Here is a 19,146-nt window from a genome sequence, read left to right on the forward strand (position 1 = left end):
AGAAATCGAGGGAATCAGTCCGACGTATTTCCGCTTTTGCAAGGCAATAATTAATTATTGTCTACCGTACTGTTATAGGTTATATTTATTATAATAAAGTAATTTTAATGTTATAGTACCTGCAACAATTATGTACGACAATAATACAGCTGCAGGTTTAAGCAAATTATACATGTCGAGCAATATTTCAATTCAAGAGCTTTAAAATATACAATAAAATGTTACATTTATTATAAATGTAGAAAAGAGGGCACACAAGAAAATATTTATTTATACAAGTATATATTTTCATTTTTTATTATTTTTGTCATCTATACCGGAAAGCGTCATCGGGACCTGCGTGTCTGCAGTGTTGCCACTTCCTGTTTACGGGCGGGAAGAGTGAACGAAGCTGACTGTCGAAGCTAGCGGGTTTAAAACCCACCGCTGCTGATTTAATTCACATGGAAGTTAGTGTATGGGTGCTTTTTAATGATCCCTGCGTTGTAGTGGATACTCTTTAAACAGAACGTTCCAAGGGATTTTTCATTTTTTCGCAGATGGAGGATCCGACCGCTGATTCTGGCGGCGGCGGGGTTGGTGCATCAACGCTGGGCCCCGCGGTGCAAGTGTCGGATATCTGTTGCACGATAGGGACACTCCCCTGCCGCCTGTTGGAGTGGAAAGTCAAGCCGGGGTCTCATGTTAACGTGGACTCGGTGTTAGCGCTCTGCGTCCCCATACCCGCGGAGAAGGGGGCAGAGACACCCAGGCTGCCCGAGAGGAAGGTGAAGTCGGACCGCGCGGGGGTCGTCAAGGAGCTCTGCTGTCAACTTGGACAGGTTATACCTCCTGGGTGAGTTACTTGTTGGAAGTATTTCTTGCTTTTATTTGCAACCGTAATAACCTATTTATTAACCGAGTATCTGTGTTATGCTTGCTGGTTAATGACCTAACTCCGCTGCAGCATGGACGCTAACGTGGAGGCTAGCTTGTTTTGGTAGCCGAATCTAAACACACGATCAAGCTAATCAAATGTCAGTGTTTATATTTGAAGGTGGACTACCAAAGTAAAGTTGATTTGGTTTCGCGAAGGTCTTTGACGACACTACAGTCTTGAAGTACTCGTGTTAATAATATTTTTGAGAAAATATTAGTACTCTGAATAGTTGTCCAAGCAGTGAACAGTGTTGACATGTAAATAGAAACGTTTGAGTTTAAAAAGAAAAAAGAAACGCGATTCGCTCTTATTTTGATAGCGGAAGTTAAGCAATGTTGAGTGGCGTTTGACTTGTTTAGTGTGTTTCAATACCGCGTGTGTGAAAGGTTTGAGCGCTTGTCGAGGCTTTGATGCATTGATAAAATAAATATTTGAATAAATTGTGTGATTTAGATTTTATTAGACCTGGAGAGTGATGTTTTATTTTTGTTTGCTGTCACCCATCTCTCAATATCTGTCATTACAACTATTACAATTTCATTTTCTTTTTTTACTCTCACAGGAGTGGGAAAAAACAACTAGTTTCTTTAATGTGACTTCCCATATATTGATTTAATTGAGTAATGATTAAAAAAGTGAAAATTAACTGTCTGCTGTCTTGTTCATTCAACCAGGGGCGTCATTGTCAGAATAGCAGGATGCAGCCACCCGATTGTGATGAAAGGCATGTGTGCTGAATGTGGCAAGGACCTGACTCAGTAAGGACATGCAAAAACATGTTGCTTGTTATCAGTGGTCATTGAGATAATTGTTAAACTACCGCATGATATCATAGAGCCACAATAATGGACCAGACATGCTCTTGCTAAAGGCCGAGGGCTCTGTGGCTCGGTGGTAGAGCACTTGTCTGTCACCCTGAAGGATGTGGGTTCAATCCTCAGCTCTGTTCACCATATTGAAGAGTCATTGAGCAAGGCACTGACTGCAACTTGCCCCCCTGTGGTGCCAGGCATTCCCTTGCATGTCAGCCATCATTATCCCAAATTTGTTGTATACTAGTTGAATAGTGATTTTCTTTTTATCTAGTAAAAAAAATTAAGAATGTGGTTCCTCTATATTTCGACATCGCCCTTAGGCGGCGCCAAAAGCAACGCTGTTACAGTTGGAGGTGGCTAATGTGACAAATCATTTGTGCTACCTTTTGCCAGTTTCATTGAAACAACAAATTTTCTAGAAATCAATGCAATTTCTTATGAAGCAATATCTTTTTATAAGCTGCTATTCTTCTGATCTCAAGCGCGCAGCATAACTCGCTCTCGCTCCCTCTCAGACTGCAGAGTATAAATGGAAACCAGCAAACTCCCATCTCCACGGCAACCATCTCCATGGTGCACAGCGTACCCGAGTTGATGGTCAGCTCAGAGGTGAGCTGTGTGACGGAGATGCTGTTTTCTACTGCCTTGGAGTGCACCAATGTTTTCTAATATTTGACTCATGAAAAGCCTCTTTTGTATGCGTAAATGTAACCACCAGCAAGTGTAATTTAATCGAGCCTCAAAAGATTTATAACTACTAATAATAATTTCACCCTCTGAAAACATTTTCTTTCAAAACAGCAAGCAGAGCAGTTAGGCCGAGAGGACCAGCAGCGGCTGCACCGCAACAAAAAGCTGGTCCTGATGGTGGATCTGGACCAGACGCTCATTCACACCACCGATCAACACTGCCAGCAAATGTCCAACAAGGTCCGTTTCAGAACATATCACTTGTCAAGATTATTTAAGAGTGAGCATTTTTCATTGTCTTCTCCTCCAGGGCATTTTCCACTTCCAGCTGGGGCGAGGAGAGCCCATGCTCCACACGCGACTGCGGCCGCATTGCAAGGAATTCTTGGAGAAAATTGCCAAATTGTATGAATTGCACGTCTTCACGTTTGGGAGCCGCCTTTATGCGCACACCATTGCGGGTAACTCACACTTCTCTCACAGATTAGCCGTTTGGATCGTGCTGGAAAACCTGTATTGTACTATTTGTAGTTCTGTTTTGTGTCCACAAGGGGGAGCTATCTTCCCATATATTGTGTTCAAGATGTGATTTATAGGCTTAACCTTTCAATATGAGTACGACCAGGAAGCATAAAGTACATCAAGATGTGTATTTTTCATTTCTTCCTCCAGCAATGTGAAATAAAACACTCATACATGAAAACCATCTTATGAAAAAAGAATCCAATCTGGCCGCTCAGCAGAATTTTGATTCAGTGCTGGATTAAATTGAGCTGGTGTGATATAAACCATCCTTTATTCAGGTGGCAATCTTCCATCACACCGTGCGGTATGAAACCACATCAAGGCACTGTTTTGCAGCCATGTGATGAATGTTTAATGCATTTGGAATTGAAATGTACTACCTCTGATGAGTTGAGAGTCCAGGCAGGGTCCCCAGCGGCCGTATATTTCCTATCAAGAAAGCAAGAGGGGTTATGAATTTTTTTTAATCGAATACTTAATTCAAAAAAGCATACAATGCTTTTTTTCTTTTAGGCTTTCTGGACCCAGAAACAAAGCTGTTCTCCCATCGCATCCTTTCCAGAGATGAATGTATCGACCCTTTCTCCAAGACGGGGAATCTTAGGTAGGAAAGGAAATGCATGGCGTCTTCAAATGTGGAGGACGTTGTCATGTCAACAAGCTTGTCCTTCATCATCCTATCAGGTATCTTTTCCCCTGTGGGGACTCGATGGTGTGCATCATCGACGACCGTGAAGACGTGTGGAAGTTTGCGCCCAACCTCATCACTGTGAAGAAGTACGTTTACTTCGAGGGCATCGGGGACATTAGCGCGCCGCCAGGCTCGCAAGAAGCTCTGATGGCCAAGAAAGGTACATGATTTTTCTCTCATGAAAGTGTGTCCTTGTGACGCACAATGAGTGAAGTGCACATTCATTTCAGTGCAGTGTTCAAGGATATGTTTCCAGTTCCCTGCACAGTCCCGAAGAGCTAACAAGCCAGTTGTCCCGGAAAGCTCTCGTTAGTTTATTTTATTTGGATGCAATCCAGTTTAAATGAGGACACAGAGCGCCGCCTCCTCTTTTTGACTTTCGATTCTCTTTGAGCATCACAACTATATTTTAATTAGTATGAATTACTCTTGCCTAGGGCAACACATTTTTTTTCTTCAGTCGAGCACTAATACATGTTGCCGCTTTCATTCAGTTGTTCCAATTCTCCCATGTTCGCCTGCAGGAAACCCACCAGGTCGTCCTGCTGAAAACACAGAAGCGGACGAGACTCCCGCGGCGGATGAGCAAAACAACGGCCTCAGGAAAAAGTCGGTAAAGGAGGGGTCGGCGGCACCCCGCTGTTCTCCGAGCGCCGCGACAATTGAACGGACACATGCCGCCACGTCTGTGCCAGATGAGGCGTTGACGGATAAACGTTTAGAGGCTGATGAGGTGCCCGCAGCAACAAAAACACACGGGGCTGAAAGCCAGGAAAATAGTAAAGAGGAGCGAATTAGCAGGACAGGTGAAGCACAGGACGGTGCGAACTCTTTAACGCCAAACAACGAGTCCAATAATCTGGAATTTGACCTTTCCAGTGACAGCGACAATGAGTCCGTTCGAGAAAAGCCGCCCTCGGCGGACGCTGATAGCGAGGCAAAGACATCCCAGCACGAAGCAGCCTCGCAAGATAACGGCGATGAGACAAAAGATGGGAACAGTAAAATCCAAAGTTCCGAATCGACAGAACCTTCGGCTGTTCTCCTCCCCGAGCTGGGGAACGGCTGCTCGGACAGGAGGGAACCCGAAACCGAGTCGCAGAATAGCGAGCAATCCGGAGTGACCATGGGGGAGGACCAGAGCATGGAGGACGAGGAGGAAGAGGAAGTGGACAACGACCGGGACGATCAACTCATTTACCTGGAGGAGGTGCTGGTACGGATCCACGGCGAGTACTACGCCCGCTACGAGGCTTTCCTGAAGACGGAGGGGCCCGAAACGCCGGACATTCGCAAGATCGTACCCGAGCTGAAGAGCAAGACCTTAGACGGCACCACCATTGTGTTCAGCGGGTTGTACCCGACCAACTACCCAATTGAGAGGACTCGTGAGTACTACCACGCCAAGGCACTGGGCGCCAAGATCGGCAAGAACTTGGTTCTCAACTCTCAAGAACCCAATGGGACCACACACCTCATTGCGGCAAAATCGGGTACGTAAAATCAGTTGAATGTGAAAGTCAGTTGGGATTAGCTTAGCCTTCAGCCACGCTCCAAGTTTTACACAGAACTCCCTGTTCCGTTCTACAAAAAGTCAAATCCTCCCTGCATACTTGATTGAATACTAAATCATTTGCACTCACCCACGGTGACGTAAGTTCTTTGGTGGCAATTATTAAACGCGAGCTAACGCAAGGCTTCTACCAAGCAAAGTGCATCGCAACCAAATCCCAGTGCACGACGTTATCCCCAAGGGAGTCACCCCGGGTTAACAAGCTTCGATGCTGAAAATCTATTCCCGCGCCTCGTGTTTAAAACATCAATTCGAATTATTCGAGCAGAAACGTTGCTCTTTGTGGATTTGAAGACGCTCTCGAGTTGGCCGAAAAAGTGAAAGGACAGTGACTCGGCGAGACCAATCAAGTATCGACCCGGCAATTATTTCCTCTTGTTCTCTCCCCAAGTCTGACCATTGATCTGAATTAGACGGAGAGTTTGTGTGTTTACGTTGATTGCAAGGTTGAAGTCATCTGACCTTTTGTCACCCCTTTCTGCTCCTTCAGGCACAGAGAAGGTCCGTCAGGCGCTGGGGTGCAAGCACCTCCACGTGGTCAACCCCGACTGGCTGTGGTGTTGTCTGGAGCGCTGGGAGAGGGTGGAGGAGCAGCTTTTCCCGCTCAAGGAGGACTACACCAAACAGCCATGGTATAGTATTTGGATAGTAACAGGGTCCAAATCGTCATGGCCGCCCGTTCTGATTTCTGTTTTCCGTCCGGTTGAAGGAGCAACAACCCGACGGCTTTCCTTGATAAGCAGGCCTCCAGGCTCAAGCCCCTTCTCCCAAACCCGCCCCCGATCCAGCATCCCCCCCAGCCGGCAGCCCCCGAGGTTCGAACCTACGACCCCGTCACCGGGAAGCTGATTCGCAAGGCCCCTCAAGCGGCGCCTTACCTGCCGGCGTCTGATCAACCAGAGCAGTCGCGTCTCAGGTGTTGCGTCAAGACAATTTCATGATAACACACTTGTGCAATAACATCATAAAGCTTTCTTCGGATGAGTAATAATGGATATGAGGAGTCAATGGCCCGCCAGTTCGTAAACTTTATCCGCTCACATAAGGAATAGGAAGTCGCGACTCTCGGGTGTCGTTCGAAATGGCGGTCTTTGTCTTTGTTCTATTGACAACAGACTCATTCATCACACTTCTTAAATACTGCATGCGGGTTTGTCCACCGGGGTCCCATTCACTTCTATCCTATTCTCTTTCTTCAGTAGATTACTTTGGATGCTGTACTTCCCAAATGACTCTCAATGGAGGCATAGTTTCCTTAGCTACTAAGTAGGACAGTAAAAAGTGATCATTGTTGTTTTCCCAGTTAGACTACATCAGCATTGGACGAGGCTGCCGTCCCTGACGTTAAATTATAATCGCGAGGAGTAGGAATGGGATTAAGTAATCGAAGGATTTACGGGCTCATCAGATTTGCATTAGCTTTGATTTTAATCATCAAAGATTTAATTAAGTCAAAACTTCCTACAGATTTACATATTACATAAGCTTGGCCTTCACCAGCACTCTCAGTTGTTGGAAACAAACGTAACTAAAAAAGAAAGACCTTCATCTTGTATTTAGTTTGCTAGCTCACTTTTTTTCTTTTTTCTTTCTATTCAGGGGCACATTGAACAGTCAACAAAACATGGAAGCGGGACCCAGCCAGGATGACGAATCGCTCGGGCCGACGCGTCGGGAGCGTCAGCGGAGCATGTCGGAAACGATGCCGTTGTACACACTTTGCAAGGAAGATCTGGAAAGCATGGATAAAGAGGTAAAACCACATTAGTAAGCTTTTTATGGAAAAAAAAAAGTTGCAAAAAGCCCCCAAGAGCATCTAAAATTAATTTGGGGTTATTCCGAGGTATTTTAAATGGTGGCAGGTGCATGCTGACTCTATGTTCAAATGTGATTGGTTAATTCTGAACACAGCCTCATACTAAATTATTTATAGTCATTTAAAATTCACCTGGTCACATTAATGACGGAAAATTGTTTTTAAATATTTGGGTGTTTACAGGAGACATTTGACATTAACTTAGTGGATCCTTGAGCTTAGACAGAGGTTGCACTCTCTGTGCAGCGAATGAGAGTTAGTTCAATTAAATATGCCCCAAGGATTTGGATGTCATTGTAATTGGTTACGCTTTGACTGAATAGCAAACAGCCAGCGGAGTTAATAACTCATTTAAAGTTACTCTGTAATTCAGTTTGGAAACTGCTGTGCCAGGTCTTCCATTTTATTTATTTTTTCCCCTTTTTTTTTTTTTTTTTCTTACAGGTTAGTAGATGAAATCAACATTGGCAAGAGTCCTGTAAATTTTTTATCATTAAGCAAATGAAAACAAAATGTATTTTTTAATCTTTTATTTATCCACAAATCTAACACGTTTTGCAGATTTTATACAGTGAAATAACATTACTTCACCCTCTTTAGGTCCTTGTAATTATTGACTTTACTGCAGGCAATAATTGAAATGCCCAAATTACGCCCATGCTTGTGATTATTTATATGACAACAGAAAGCTGGCTAAATTGTTCTACTCATTATTAATCTTTAAATCATCTCCTTATTACATCTGATATTAACATGAATGCCGTGGAGACTCAAATTGTGTTTGTGTCTGTTTTTCTTTTCGTTCTTTTTTTTTTTAGTCTGTAATGAAAGTATGTAAACTATAATAGCCTTCGAGGATGTTGCCATGGCAAGTCTGGGCCCGGCTGTGAAAATGATGTCACTAATGTTGTTCCATGATGTCCTTCCACTGAGATATCTGCTGGATAATCTGTCCAATAATTGTCACGCCGTGTACATGGAAATTGCCAGCTCAAGATCGTTGCCGCCGCAGCTGGAAATACGTGCACTTTCATTTTTATTTATCGTCGAGGTCCAAAGACCTGTCCGCTCTCCATTTCTCTTTTAATTTTTTGCACCACAGCCATTATTAATTAGTACCATTGTGTACATTGCCACGGTGTGATGGACATAATTAATTTGCGCCGTAATTAAATGCCAGCCTAATTTCAAAGTAGCGCTAGTCGGAGATGGAGTTGCTTAATGAGGCACGATGCATTGATACTGAATGGCTACAACGCAAACACATGTAAATGTGACTTTTTACACGACCATAAAGTCATCTTGATGTTTTTGTTAAAGGTTCATATTATTAATAACCCATCCAAGCATCCATTTTCTATCGCGCTTGCCCTCACTCGGTTCGTAGGTGAGTTGCTTGCTTTTTTTTTTCTTGGGGCGAAGTTAATCATTGTTGAACACTCAGTCGGAACATTTTTCAGGAGCGACCCGGATGAAAGGGTCCTTTTGCAGAATCTTTGCATTTCAAATGTCAACTGAGCTTAAAGGGCAGTCTGTGACATTCGTAAATGTTTTCCAATTTGAGCGCACAAGGGAAAAGAGATTGTCTTTAATTAAGTGTGTCTATCTACAAATCGGGGAGTCTGGCAAGCAAATGTCGCCATTGGCGACGTCTCTTTGACGCAGATGTGACGCACAGGAAAGGAATCGCTGGAATGGACTCCAGATTTCATTTTTAAAATTTGCTATTTGAATTATCGTCATTTTCACGCTAATCCCAGCCTTTGCCGATATCAATTTCACACATCCATACTGTTTCGTACTTTTTTCATGGCAATGATTTGATGCAGAAAATCAGGTGTCAATCGTACATCTTACTGCCCCCTAGCGTCCAATTACAGGAAGTCCAGGCACAGTTTACGGGGTAACTAGCCAATTGCGTTCATTCATCATGGCAACGCCACCAGTTCCTCTTTTTTTGAATGTTCTTAAATCTGGCGTCCTTGTGAACATTCAACAATAATAAAAAGTCAAATTTCCATAATATGTCTCAATTCCCAACAAGACAATAACACAAACTGGCACCCAGAAAAGTAACCGCTGAAAACCTCCCTATTAGATTAATCCTGGACAATTCCTTTTTCGATATTCTTCAGTGCATTTTCACCTCGCAACTACACCAACAAAATAAATCGACTGGCTTGTAATCACACTTTGACTGCAATACATTTAGAGTCAGCGACCACCAGCCTCTAAGCTATCTTTGTGGGGGTGGAGGGGCTTAAAAAGCCTCCTGTGCACTTTGGGTGGCCTTTGATTACAGCCGGGAAATGGATGTTGCGGGAATTGTGCCGCGCTGTATTTCCCAATTGGTAATGCTTCCATTTTCAGTAAAGGTCAAATGAGCCGCGGCACTTTTAAGAATCGTGGCAATCCGGGAGTAGATGACCGCATCTACTGCTCAAATATGGTTGCCGTGCCACACAGTTGGCGAGCTGAGCTGGTGTAAATCACAGCTCAGCGCGATGGGGCGAGATGTCGAGAGTTGAACGCCGCTGTCCTCCTCGCTTTTTACTTGTCACATTTTTCTTCTCGAAATCCAAAGCAAGCAAACCAGCCACTTTTGTCAGCGTTTTACATCTTTCACAAAGAACATTAAAATTAAATGGAAATGTGCCTTCTTGTCTTGTTTCGCCGGATCGCATTAAAATCTCATAAAGGCCTGGAAGGACATTTATACGAATGAGGAAACACTTTGCTTTTTCATTAAAAGTCGTTTATGCGGCAGAAGATTTACTGACTTCCCACTTTCGCTCCTTCCATAATAGTACTTTTTCAAGCTAAATGTACTAAATGGGTTTCGTGATGGCTCGGCCACATATTTCATTCCGATATGATGTTCCGGGTCACGGAACCGCTCACCAGTCACTCACAGGTCGATTGTGATTAGAACACTGAGTGGGAATTGATCGTGTGCCAGCTGCAGCTATTTGATTGACCTTGCAGCACTTAAATGTTTTAAATAAGCACTAATGGAAAGCAAGTTAAAACCGCCAAATATAATAGATGTGTCTGCTCCAAACAAAACAACCATCAATGATAAATTTTCAGTTTCATTACCGACTCCATCATGTCAGCTCATTGCCACCCTCCTTGTCTTGTTCAATAGGTGGATGACATCTTGGGCGAGGAGAGCGACAACGAGAGCGAAGGGCGAGGGAAAGAGAAAGCCGCTAATGAGGAGACGGAGGACGACCAGCGGCAACACCGGCAAGGAGCTGGACCGCTGACAGGAGGGGACCTGGGTCCTCAAGCGTCTAGAGTGGAGGACGTGGTCCTGACCACATGCCCTGATGCCAGTGTGCTGGCCACCGTGTCCAGGTCAGTCAAATGAATGCATCCTTTAGTGCCTAAGACCAAAAGTCATGGCTTACTGTTTGCCGTGATGACTATTTATAAAAAAAAAGAAAAGAAAAAACACACACACCACTTAATCAGTAAGCCTGGGCTGGAACCAGACTGAGTGGTCCGTTGCCATGGCGACGTGTCCAAACAGACAGCAGACATTTCCGAGCAAACGAAAGTGCTTTTATTCCCAAAGGACGTTTCATCTTCATTTTTTTTTTTTATCTGATTTATTTTCGATCCGATTATTTCCTTGATGATTTCCATAGGTGTTCTCAGATATGACACCAGGCAATTTCCAATTCAGTTGAACCTAATGGAAAATACAAAAAAAGGGGTCGAGACATTTTTAACAACATTTTAATGAACAACTTAATTCTTCCTTATTGCCAGCCCTTAATTCAGGTCGTAGTCTTCAACAAGGTGTGGAGTGGTTCTTTCTGTTCAGGTTCTGCGCAGCAATACAGCCATCTGTTGCTAAGATACCGGAGTGATGCATGTGTTGTTGCCACGCTGTCTGCCCACCACGGTAATTTTGCTGTCCTTCTCTGCGCTTTGGAACAACGGGCAGTAATTGCGCACAATTCTCACCTCGTGTCGAAAATTGTTAAACGTAATTGGCGAAATTATATTTTTCGTCACTGAAATGACCCCCTGAGGTAGGTGGTGATTATTTTCAGCATCATTTCCGCAATCCCCTGGTGTAGCTATCAAGCGAGCCACTGTTGTAAAATAATCAAATCCATCTGGCAGGCAGAAGTTTCAGTTTGTTTACCTTTGAAGCAGATTGCATTACTTTTTTAAAGCGTACTACTCTTAAAAAGTGCGGCTCCAGGGACTTGGCAACGAGGCAACTCATCCGGTTTGAGGCCGGCCTCATTGAAGTCTCTTAAAACGAACTCAAGTATTTGGCCTGACGTTTTCAAGCGGCCCGAGTTGACTGCGCTTGACAGGCAAATAAAAACACGCGAGTACACTTGGGAATCATCGCTAATGGATTCCGAGGGTAAAGTCTTTCGTCGCGGTCGCTTGCAATTAAATGCTAAGCGTCCACCTGCCAATATGAAATCCGTAAAAATGTCCTTGAAAAAACTGAAATAGATGTTTCTCATGTTTCCCGATACACTCGGCTTTCCCCATCGGAAATAATGGCATTTGAATTATTCAAGTCAAAATGTTCCCATCGTAAAACCTTTATTAACTCGCTTTCATGTATCATTTTAACATCTCAATGGAGAAAAAAAAGTAATAAAATGCTTATTAAAGACAAATGAGGAAGTGTAAAATCAATAAGCACTATTTCATAGATGCCAAACGCAAGCCGCTGGGACCGGATTTCGCCCACCTCATCATTTTATGGCTCACTAGGGCAAATAACTACTTCACGTCCCCCCCCCCCCTCCTTCTAAATTGGCTTTTTTTTTGTTTGGCATTAAATCTGTCTAAAAATCTCTATACTGAAGAGTTATAGTTGAACATTTTAAATTCAATTTGCCATCGATTTAAAACAGTGGCACTCAAAAGGATATGTCATTGTCTGTAGATACCACAAGGTGGCAGCAAAGCTCTTGACCACTGAAGCTCTTCTCCTGAGTTCAACATAGTTGCTTGGCACCAAGATGTGTCCAGAAGGCGGCGAATCAATAATCTTACAATTTTTAACACCATCATTTTTTTCCTTTCTGTTTCCTAACAGCATGACATTCAAATTTTGCAGCGACAGGAAAAACATTTTTTGTTGGATCCACAAACATAATTGGACCCTCGCTAGTGTTGTCAGGCGCCGTCTGCTTTAATTTCCCGTTTCCGTGGCCACGCACATATTCAGAACGTCGCCAATTTCTCCAATCACCACGGCTGTCTTTGACTTGGGATGCAAGGTGTGAACGTGGGAGCTCTCAGCTCTCAGCGGCACAAAGGTGATGAAGGTGGGTGGCCGTTAAGGTCGGCGCTCAGGTTGTCCAGACAACCAGGTGTCGTGTGAAATTTCAAAAAGTGTTTCATCTAGGAATGTGGATACATTATGTATCCCCTCTGCCAATATTGCTTTTGTGCACGTCTGATGTCTTTTCAGACAGTCGGACTGCAGCGAAGGCCGAGTGATCCTTTGTAGAGAACTTGCAGGTGGCTCAGGATAAGCGAGACAAAATCCAGAGTCAGCATTATTAGCTGTACAGCAGCGTTAGATGAATTATTAAAAGCGAATTATGCAACGACGCAAAGCCATCAGCTGAAGCAAAAATGTGATGCGGGTCGATCCGTGCAAATACCGACAGCGACCAGCCCAGGAAACACATTTGTGTTGATTGGATTTGTCCGTCAATTCCATGTTCACTGGTCTTGTAAGCCTTTTGGATTTCGAAAGCTGTTTTCTTTTTCTCCCTTGACCCTTGTATCGAGAAAGGGCCAATCCACTGGCGTGTGTAAAGTGCCTGATATTTTCTACGAGCGAGGAGGAAAAAAAAAAAGCGATTGTATTCCCAAACGGTTTCCTAATAGTACCAATCCACCTTCTCGGTGGAGATTTAGTCCCGCGCCGCTGATGAAACTACTCTGCGAGCAATTTCTCGTCAGAACATTGCCGCTGAGGCCTCAGAACAAAATCGATTTTCGGTGCCATGACTTTTCTGATTTTCAGTCGCAAACTTTATGTGAAGCCAGCCTGCAAATTGTCTCCTAAAGTCTTTCAATGCTACATTGCTCATTTTAGCCTTCAAAGATCCAAAGCATACCTTTGCAGAAAAAGAATCCAAAACAACAAAGCCGAGCCAGTGTTCTTGTTTCTGTCGTACAAACCACATAAATATTCATCATGGCTGTACCATGGCTGTACAATAGCGACTTCAAATGATGACAGGCAGCTATTAAAGCCGCTCTGCGAGTGTTACAAAATCACATTCAGTTCTTCCTCCTAATTGTACAGTCGTTTTTTTTCCCTCCATCACTCTAAGTTCCATTTCCTGCTCTAAGGGTCATCGGCACATTCTGAAATGAAGTCTGTCTCGAGCCGGTGTTTCATTGCATTTGTTGAGTATTAATAATAATTCTGAAAAAATCATCTTCTTTGAGGAGATTGATGATCCGGGACGACTTCGGTTACTCGTTTATTTTAATAGGCGATTTGGATATGATTAGATTGCCTCGACCGTAAATCTATAACCCTATCGCTGTTTGAAAAGCAAACCCCTAGCGCGAGCGTAATTATAAATTGCACGTCACTATTGTTTTTTTTTTTTTTTTTTTCTGGAATAAGACCCTCTCGCCTGCTCTGAATTCTTCCCGTTTCAATCGCAAAAGGAATAAATCACCTTTGTTTGCATCGATTGCCTCTTCAGCCTCTGGCACAGTTCCAAGGATAGTTGGCCGGCCGGGCTTTGAAAAGTTCCACGCAATGGAATGATAGAAATCTAGTGCAGAAGAATCACATAACATTGCACGCTATCTTCATACATGTAGTTTTACTGATTAATGGAAATATAAGCGCCGTCATTAGATTAGAAACCCATTCGAGCGCCCCGCTTCGGATAAAATGCTGCGGCGCCTCGGAAAAATTCAATTATTCAAATATGCTCGCAAATACTCTCGGCCGCCTCGGCGTTTGCAGCCTTTTTGATCAGTGTTTGCTTTGACCCACATGAAAGATAAAAATAAATTGGACTCATATTTTCCTTTTTTTTTCCCAACCTGCTTTTATTTTTTGCCCAATTTAGACAACATTTAATTTAAAAAACGTTTGCTTTCATTTGAGTCATTTCACTTGACAATACAAAACCGTTGGACACCTTTCGAGTTTTTTAATTTAATTCGCCCGGCGGTCCTGTTGTGAAAAATAGTTTTTATAGATTTTCCCCATACCCCAAAGACTACTTTAATGGCGCTGCCCTGCCTTTGTATTTGTTCAAATGATTGCGTTGGATTCATGTTAGCTGCTGCTTTCAATCTACCAACTGACAGGACTCGTTTGTTCTTTTCAAATGTCAAGCTCAGTGCAAATAAATAAATAAAAATGTCTAAACCATGAGGTCACAAGAGAAACAAAAGAGCTGAATTGATTTCTTGTTTTTATATACGGCGTAAAATGCACATTGCGCTCGCTCTCTGTTCAATTGCGCTCTGTAATTATAAAATATGTCAAGTCTAAGCTTGAGCGGGCAATAAAGTGAACAAAAAGCAAACATGTCCTGCTGCCATCCTTCCCAAAGGTTTTATTTGGACAGCCTTGCCGCATGAAAGGAGAATCAGAGCTTTGTTTGTCTTTTAAAGGTTGCCCGTCAGTCGGATTATGGGAATAATGCAAAAGTGTGCACCCCCATCGCTTCACTGACTGCTAAGTGCTTCTGACAGCCTGAGAGAAAAAAAAGAAAACCAATTCTTACTCGCGTGTATGAACTGGCACAATCCAACCTGCCTTCTCTAGCCGTGCGAGCAAGGCGGCAGACAGCAAGAACCAAAAAAAAGTGCTTAGGCGGCAGTCTTTTAATGTCTGGAGCGAGAAGGAAAGACGGAATAAGTGAGCAGCCAGAGCAAAACTGAAAGTAATCTGACCTTTTTTTCCTCTTTGCTCTTTTTCTGTGCCTGCAAACTGCCTGCCTAAGCAATTTCTTTTCCCCCATTGTTCGGTTATAGCTCAATAAGACTCCTGGGGGAACGACAGCTTAGTCGCAGCAGTTGTTTATATCTTTTCTTAGGGGCAACGCTTATTTTGAAAGTTGTTGAGTTTTGGGAGTTGAATAAGTACATTTGGAAATCGTCAAATAATCATTTTTTTACGAACCAACTGCGACTCACTCGATCGACTTTAAATCGCAGCTTTAAGCCTTATTGATCAGGAAGCATCCACCGTCATCTGCGCCCACTGCTCCCAATTTTGACTCGCAGTATGTCAGAAGAACTGGAGACTCCTCGTTAGGAGTAGCGTGCCTCGTTAGCGGCCATCTTTTCACGCCGGGGCAATTAACGGGACACGGAGGCTACGCGCTCAGTCTTCTCCGCCCACTCGAATGGCGCAAACAGGAATTCCATATTTGTAATATTTCCCGTCAGGGATCGTCTTCAAAAAGCACATATGAGTTTTAATAATAATTTCCGGCTAAAGCGATAGCCTCGTATGCGGGCAGTTCACAGCGCATAATAAATTCACCGTTCTAATTTGAGTTGTTAATTAAAGTCCTACTTGCGCATCCCCCTTCGCCTGGCCATTCCTACACAATGCATATTTGGAGATGAGAAGAAATAGCTCAATACATAGGCGCTCTGTGCAAATGCAAATTTGGAATGTGACTTTGCCTGAGTAAAATTTGTGAGCGAGTCAAGAAACAGCAAGGGCATCCAGGGTGAGTGGTTGTGTAACTCTGGAGAGAAAAAAGCAACTTGGCTTCAATACTCGCTATGCTTTTAAGTGGATTAAGCCGTTTTGGGTCAAAGGTTTGCTTGAAATGAGCGCAACTAGTGGCAATCCCGTGACGTTGTCACGTGGCTGTGTTATCCTTATAGCAGCCATTACTGAATGCCGTGTGCTGGGATTTTTCCCACACGTTGGCCAAATAATCATGAATCCCTTATTTCAGTGGGGGCAGACCCTCACATTAACCCCCGAACCCCCACCCCAGGGGTCCGGCAAGCCCGGCGGCCTCCGGGCCTGATATAGGCTGACACCTAACCTTTAATGAACACCAAACCGCAGTCGTGATGTTGTGGGAGGCTGTCTGACAGCGCTGCGGTCTAACGAGAGGGGGGCAAGGCGGTCTCGGTGTTGTCGACATCCTGTGCGCGTCTTATTAGCAAAGTCCTTCTGCGGTGTTTGTATGTGTCATGGAGAAGCCCGAGTGGTTTGGAAAGAGGGATGGCATGTTTACAATGAGGCACTTAGACATGCACGCTCAGTCCTGGCACCTCCACCGGGAAGTTGACGCAAAGCAGAACATTTGGGGTTAGTTTAGCTGACCCTGCATCTGTTAATCCTCGAAAAGAGCAGCTTCTCGGAATCCATTTGAATGGTTTCGTCTTGAGGCTGTTAAGTGAATGCAGTGCATGAGAACAAGCGCTTGTTAAGTAACTCTCAAAGGGCTGCGCTGTGCTCAGATTTGCAAATATATATATATATATTTTTTTTTTTATAAATGTCTTTTGTTGTTGTTTTGCGTTTCCCCCCTTTCATCCCTTTTATGTTTAACAAGAACATTTCCTTCCGCTTCTTTGTCCTTTTGCGTTCCCATCAATTTAGCATTTGTATTATGGAAGGTGCCCAATTTATTTATTTTTTTGCTTAGAATATTGGCCACGATGAAAGAAGAGTCAGGCTCGCTAAAATATTTTTTCCTCATTTGCAGAGGCCACAAACGAAAGCACGATAATGACAAGGACGACGACGACGAGTCCTCCAAAGAATCAAACGATGACGAAGAAGAGGAGGGAAGTTCTTCGGAGGCGGACGAGATGGCTGCCGCTTTAGAGGCGGAGCTCAATGACTTTATGTGAAGTGGGACACAACACACACACTTGCACACACACGCTGTAATTAAACCAACGAATGTCCTGTACAGAAATGACATGTTGCTGTTGTTTTGTAGCATTATTATTCCTCAGAGCCTTTTTGCGGGCATCAAACAATTTGACATCATTTTATTTTCAGCAAAATAAAATGTAGGAAACAAATTTGATAATTTTTAGGTTGTTGTTTTTTTTTTTTTTTTCTATATCGATTTTTATATTTCTTAAGGGGGAAAAACAAGTGGCGATTAACCTTCCAAATGTCGCGGCCGCTCATGCCAAAGAATTCAGAAGGTTTGCCAAGTTGTGCAGCTAAACATAATTATTTTATTAGTGTCAACACTGATTCATCCCTTGCATCACATTTGTACATAGGATGACGATATGTGAGTTTTGACCTCTTCTAGTGCACTTTGAACCCAACCCCGTTGACGTTATATACCGGCCGCTAAATATATTTGTTAAGGCAGCCCGATTGAACTTTTTGCATTTGTCGAACCACCAGTTTGTTGCCTATGCGGGTTCATGGCATGTTCAAAGCCCAAATTGTAATTAATGACATCTTCCGATAATTGATAGGGTTGCAAAAAAATATTCAGTGTAACAAAAAAATATTAAAAAAAAAACAATCATTTGATTTCCCGCTATCCCCTTATCTTTTGTATTTGTGCTTTAATCATCATTCGAATTGATGTTAGATTTTCCTACTCCGCACTGACAGAGAAAATACTTTGACTAAATAAATATGTTTGAAATGAAAAGGATGCAATAGATTTTCTTTTTTTTACTCGCATTGCGCAACACCGCAAGACACCAGTCAGCCACATAATGGCTCCTTTGTCATGGAAACCATCGGTGAGCCATTTGGGCCGCCGCCGCCGCTCGGCTCGAGACATGCTGGGGTCATTAGCTAGCCGCTATTCATCAGTTTAGGCGAGAGACTACATGTTGTTTCCTCTTTTTAATGTCTTTTCATCAGCAGTGAGTCATGTTTTCCCGGCCTGAACTAAAATGTTGACGTCGGTGAGGTGGCGCCGCGGCTCCATCATCGCGTCAGGGGGCGTAATGGCTCGATGGGGGACAAGCTTGATTATACTTGGAGTGCCACTCGCGACGGTCATTCAAACAGACATTTTAAATGTTAGCGTTGAGGGTTCGAGTGTGGTCCTCTTAGGGGACACGTGATTTGTCGCTGGCATCTGTCGGTGCTACCGGCGCGACCCGATTAGCCAAATGATATTTAGCAGTTTAGCATAAAGGATATTGTTTCTCTCCGCAGCCGGACCGAGATAGGCGTATTCATTTCCTCGAGCTAGAAGTACGCCGCCAGGCCCCATTCATCCTTTATCATCTCTAATAATAACTAAAAAAAAAATTACACAGCTTTTCTACTTTGTAAATATTACACATCCGTTGATGATTTACAGCACTCATAAAGGCAGAGGCCGTGAGCTAAAGTGGGGGGCGCGAGCTAAAGTGGGAGCCCCTCGTGTCTTTGGAAAAGGGTTTAATTAATTAATCAGGAAGTGGCTTCCGGATGTGGTCTCGGTGCTCACCACCTTAGAGATTCTCGGTTGCCTCTAATGGAGCTTAAGCGCCGACTTGGTATCGATCGACGTTTGGTGACAGACAGAATAGCCTCGATTTTGTTTTCATTTCATGTCATGTCAAACTAACTGGGAGCAAAAAAGGAGTCAAACTATTTGAAAAAAAACATTGTTTTTTTAAGAATATGTTCATTTGATAAATATTTGTCTACCGCATCATAGTGAGAGCTACTCTGAGTCAAACCATTAGGAACAGCTCTCAGCAGGATGCGGTCTACAGAATATTTTCCGACCAAATCAAACCGCGCCAGGCCCCATTTAACAAGTATTCCATCGGCTCTGTGAGGAAGATGTGATGACAATAAAGTGGAGCTCCGCCACTCCATGGGGCCAATAAAGAAAGAAGAGGAGATGTTGTGTCTACGGTATGTTCTGCACACACACACACACTTCCAGAACTGACATTGTACCTTTTCTCCATTCCTTCTCATTTGAATTTCGATTTCACGTGGGCGCCGGCGGAATCGAAGCGCGTACCATGAGGACAGTTGCGAGACCGTGTCAATCACGGGCCAGGCGACTTTCGCCCACTTCCTGCTCCGAACCGCCTGCTGACATTCAAGAAAAGATGGAAAAATTGAGCACAATGGATGTCATTTATTCAAGTGCCTTCTTTCAGAAGTAATTTGGCCATTAT

The 19,146-nt window shown here is 43.5% G+C and overlaps 1 protein-coding gene across 1 annotated transcript; it reads left to right on the top strand.

The window, feature by feature from the left end:
* Positions 1-357: 357 nt before the first annotated feature.
* On the top strand, positions 358-17,663 carry ctdp1 (CTD (carboxy-terminal domain, RNA polymerase II, polypeptide A) phosphatase, subunit 1). Its single transcript, XM_061267669.1, has 13 exons — positions 358-835; positions 1,594-1,677; positions 2,250-2,343; positions 2,536-2,664; positions 2,735-2,885; positions 3,463-3,553; positions 3,634-3,800; positions 4,165-5,133; positions 5,704-5,845; positions 5,923-6,129; positions 6,813-6,966; positions 10,178-10,389; positions 16,743-17,663. The coding sequence occupies exons 1-13, from the start codon at positions 540-542 to the stop codon at positions 16,888-16,890; spliced, it is 2,844 nt and encodes a 947-aa protein (XP_061123653.1). The 5' UTR covers positions 358-539; the 3' UTR covers positions 16,891-17,663.
* The last annotated feature ends 1,483 nt before the right edge of the window (positions 17,664-19,146 follow it).

Source organism: Syngnathus typhle, linkage group LG20 (assembly GCF_033458585.1).
Source record: "Syngnathus typhle isolate RoL2023-S1 ecotype Sweden linkage group LG20, RoL_Styp_1.0, whole genome shotgun sequence".
In the NCBI taxonomy this organism is placed as follows: Eukaryota; Metazoa; Chordata; class Actinopteri; order Syngnathiformes; family Syngnathidae; genus Syngnathus; species Syngnathus typhle.

Bases quoted from the DNA above. Each gene is read 5' to 3' on its own strand.
- ctdp1 (XM_061267669.1), top strand. From the start codon at position 540: ATGGAGGATCCGACCGCTGATTCTGGCGGCGGCGGGGTTGGTGCATCA. The intron at 836-1,593 runs GTGAGTTACTTG...TCATTCAACCAG, and splicing joins GGACAGGTTATACCTCCTGG to GGGCGTCATTGTCAGAATAG. The intron at 3,801-4,164 runs GTACATGATTTT...GTTCGCCTGCAG, and splicing joins AGCTCTGATGGCCAAGAAAG to GAAACCCACCAGGTCGTCCT.